Source organism: Theobroma umbraticum, unplaced genomic scaffold (genome assembly GCF_002168275.2).
Source record: "Theobroma umbraticum cultivar Fairchild unplaced genomic scaffold, ASM216827v3 scaffold_12.1, whole genome shotgun sequence".
Classification (NCBI taxonomy): Eukaryota; Viridiplantae; Streptophyta; class Magnoliopsida; order Malvales; family Malvaceae; genus Theobroma; species Theobroma umbraticum.
This window is the reverse complement of record NW_018397269.1, coordinates 415153-416912: the sequence shown is the minus strand read 5'-3', so window position 1 is coordinate 416912 and position 1760 is coordinate 415153. Positions and strand designations below refer to the sequence as shown.

General features: G+C 33.1%; 1 protein-coding gene across 1 annotated transcript in view; it reads right to left on the bottom strand.

Annotated features, from left to right (window-relative positions):
• The window catches only part of LOC110426007 (GDSL esterase/lipase 7-like), a 1808-nt gene extending 354 nt beyond the window's left edge, over positions 1-1454 (bottom strand). The window contains exons 1-3 of the mRNA XM_021441093.1: positions 1139-1454; positions 545-684; positions 10-243 (exon numbers count right to left, since the gene is read on the bottom strand). Of these exons, the coding sequence (XP_021296768.1) occupies positions 10-243; positions 545-684; positions 1139-1454 (690 nt within the window). The remainder of the gene's footprint in view (positions 1-9; positions 244-544; positions 685-1138) is intronic.
• Between the last annotated feature and the right edge of the window lie 306 nt (positions 1455-1760).

The following is a 1760-nucleotide window of genomic DNA, read 5'->3' as shown; positions in this document are numbered from 1 at the left end:
GTGATTTACCTGCAACTGCTTCGATAATTCATCGATGAGAAATTGAGAATATTTCTCAACAGTATAGTTGGAGTGTCTTTCGAACTCCCAAAATATGCCTAAGTCGTTGCTTCCAATGTGGAAAAACAATAGTGATTTTGACATGTATTGATTAAAGCTTTCTGCGCTGTCAAATTGATCTTTCAAGTCTTTTGTTGTATTCTCGAACAAAGCTATTTGTTCGTCCATGCTTAAGACATGTCCCTACAGTTACAAAATAAAAAATGTTAGTCAATTGAAAAGTGAGTCGAACTTTCTTCATAGATGATTTTCTAGTTCAGTGATCATTAATAGGTGTCAATCGAAACTTAGAGAGGAGCTTCTTTTAAAGTTATTTGTTGGCATCCAAATTAAGAGTTTATGTAATTTGAATATCATAATCCAATTTAAGAGTTAATTCATTGTTATTATAATATTAGAGCAGATGAATTGAGATGCCATGAACACCATTGGGTTAACCAATATTTTCTATAGAAACAAATTCTTAAGGCAAAAAGTTTCTCACAAAGAGCTGATCAACTGAACGGGGAGTAGGGAGAATGCCACCGGAAGAAGATCCATAATTAACGCCAGTCCGACTATTCTTCTTGTTGGCCTCTGATACTTCCAGCGCTGGAGGAGGGAATGGCAAGCCGGCTATTTGAGCTGCATTATTATTGGTGGTAATACTTATTAACAACAACAAAAAATAAAATAATAAAAGCTTTACTGTGTGACAAGTACATGTTGGAATGAAGGGTTTGAATAGTTGTGTGTACGTGTGCACAAATGAAATTTTTTATGATAATTATAAGTCGGTAACGGTTTTTTTTAACTAGTATTGTCATCTTGTTCAACGGGATGGAAATGGTTCGACATGAATCAGGATTCTAATAATCATCCTTCCTGCTTCCATTGTTCCACCCTATTTAGTTTTCAAGAAGAATTAATTAAAATTAACCAAACCTGATAAAAATTAAACAAATGCCGAAGGAAATTGAATCGAATTGAATGCAAGATGAGAAGAGATGCAAGCCTAGATAAATAAGATAAAAAAGATTACACAAATTGATGATAATCAATATAAAAAGATCTGCACAATTCAGTTATTTTTCCATACCAATGAAGTCGACCATGGTTCTTCCATTAGTAGGACGACCAGTAGGCTTTCCGTCAAAATCTAATCCATATGGACTGTAATTTGACTTCGCAACTGTTTTCAAATAATTATTATTTCCAGGATCAATGAAAGAGTCCCCAAACGCATAAAGAGCTGGTAAATCAATGGTGATATTCCCCAATGACAAATATTGCAAAAAAGCATCTTGACTAATAGAAAATGGTGGTGGTATGGCAAGTACATCTCCAGAATCGAAAGAGAAGAATTGAAAAACAAAGGAAAAGATGGAAACACAAATGGTGCAGCTAAATTCCATTTTCCTAGAATTTGAGAAAAGCAACAAAAAAAGGAAGAACACTTGTTGAAATGAAAAGAAAGCCTCGGTTGATTTTTGTGATGAATTGTCGGAGATGTTTATAAGGTGTGCCTTTTTGTTTGTTATAAAAATTGTTGGCTTGTTTATGATTATAAACTGAAAATCACAGTTAACATTTGTCATAATGATTAATGACAATTAACAACTATTGATTGGCGTTTAAATTGATGTAGTTAATTTTTATTTTTCTTTCTATTATTAGGTTAATTTTGGTGATTTCATGCTCACATGCATAGGGAAAAAGTT